Consider the following 1934-nt stretch of genomic DNA (forward strand, 5'->3'; position numbering starts at 1 on the left):
TGTATACTTAGCTTTGACCCTCGAAGCTTGATCGAACTTTGATCCAGTACTGACAAATCCATACTTGACTGGCAGTATTCAGTATTGTACCAAACTTGGCGAAACGTTAATATACCTACCTTGGCATTTAAAGATTGGCCGAACTTTAGACCAGTATTGACAAACCCATACTTGACTGCCAGTATTGGTCAATAGTCCGATGGTCAGTACTGGATATAAAATGGCTAAACGTTTGTATATATACCTAGCCTTGACCCTTGAAGCTTGATCAAACTTTAATCCAGTATTGACAAATCCATACTTCACTGCTAAGTATTGGAATAAACTTAGCGAAACATTACTAAGCTAAGCCATTACGTTGGAAGATTGTCTGAACTTTTGACCGGTATTGACAAACCCATACTTGACTTCACTTGGATTTGCACTACTGATCCAGATTTGGATCTGTCGTCAAGTTCGGCATTTCCTACATGTGCGGTCATATCCCATGGTTGACCTAAATGCTTTCTGTCGCTTTTTGTAGAATGCTCAGACGTTCAGTTCACATTTAAAAAAAAGCAATCGTGTCACATAACGATAAAAATAATAAAGGCGTAATCACGAGATATTACTGATTCGGTGTAGTAGACATTAAAATTAAAATACATATATACTAGGTACTTAAAAATAACCTTTATTTTCAAGTAGGTATTAAATTCAAGTTCATACATTATTGTTAATTATAATTATTAAATTTGAATGTTTAAACTGAGCTTAAGATGCGTCTACGGTAACATTGTTGTCTTTTAGATATTTGTCCAACCATAATTCGATCACTGGCAGATTTTCGTCACTCCATTTCGTTTCTTCTTTGATGTTTTTAAGAGATTTTTCAATGACGAAATCAGCCGTGCCGAAATCACCCTGTTTTTCAACATACAATTTCGAAACCATATCTAATCCTTCCTGTGTTTTGAACACAGACGTTGCAGAATTAATTAGTGCATTCCATAACTGAGGTTTGGTCTCAAACCTGCAATAAACTAATTCAAATACCTCTGCTTTGGTAGGTATCACATGATGTATTATTTACATTTGCAAGATAATCTAAGAATTAAAAGTTAGTTTGCTGTCTTCTTTATCACTTAACAAGTTCTAATTGGACTTTAAATAAGAAGGGTATGTTTTGTCTTGGTAAATATTGCACTTGTTATCACAATATACATAAATGTCTAGCGTTAATGACCATACATTGAAGTTTTTTTGTGTCTACATTGATTGTTGATAAGAAATAATTCGCGTGAGAGATACATACATACAAACAAAGGAAATGAAATTATCTATATCAGTCTTCTTACACAACAGAGGCGGTGTTTCGACATACACTATCTATCATTAATTATTTAATTAACAAAGGCTAAGTTAAAGTGTCGGATTCGACAGACGCTTTTTTTTTTGGTTTTCAATTCGATATACATTCATTGTTGCGCATCAGCATAAACCGTTGTTTGAACATTTCGAAACATTTTGAAGATAGTACTTTCAGTTCTTAAACAAATTTAAAACTTAGTAATCGTTGACATAGGAACATGTACCCAATTCTATTTCTTCTTTACAAAAATGTGTTCGTCGCAAAAATTTTTAGCGAAATATTTGCCAAATATTCTAGCTTTACGGGTAGCAATAGAGAAAACGATAGAAAAAAGAAAGACTGCGTACATAGGATTTGTAGATTTAGAGAAAGCTTTTGACAATGTTAAATGGGACAAGATGTTAAATATACTTAAAAATGTAGGGATGAATTACAAAGATAGAAGAGTGATACTTAGTTTGTATAAAGAGCAACAGGCAGTTATAGAGCTGGGGATGCAACGTAGAGAAGTAAATATTAGGAAGGGAGTCAGGCAGGGATGCACACTGTCACCGCTACTTTTTAATCTATACATCGAAGACGC

At 33.9% G+C, this 1934-nt stretch overlaps 1 protein-coding gene across 3 annotated transcripts in view; it reads right to left on the bottom strand.

Moving 5' to 3' along the window:
* Positions 1 to 650: 650 nt before the first annotated feature.
* Positions 651 to 1934, bottom strand: part of LOC108737908 (aminopeptidase N) — a 15804-nt gene continuing 14520 nt past the window's right edge. For all 3 annotated transcript variants that reach the window (XM_018471091.1, XM_018471090.1, XM_018471092.1), the window contains exon 13: positions 651 to 1012. In XM_018471091.1, coding sequence (XP_018326593.1) covers positions 754 to 1012 — 259 coding nt within the window. In that variant the 3' untranslated portion in view covers positions 651 to 753. The remainder of the gene's footprint in view (positions 1013 to 1934) is intronic.

The sequence above is a fragment of the Agrilus planipennis genome, unplaced genomic scaffold (assembly GCF_000699045.2).
Source record: "Agrilus planipennis isolate EAB-ADULT unplaced genomic scaffold, Apla_2.0 scaffold59, whole genome shotgun sequence".
NCBI lineage: Eukaryota > Metazoa > Arthropoda > Insecta > Coleoptera > Buprestidae > Agrilus > Agrilus planipennis.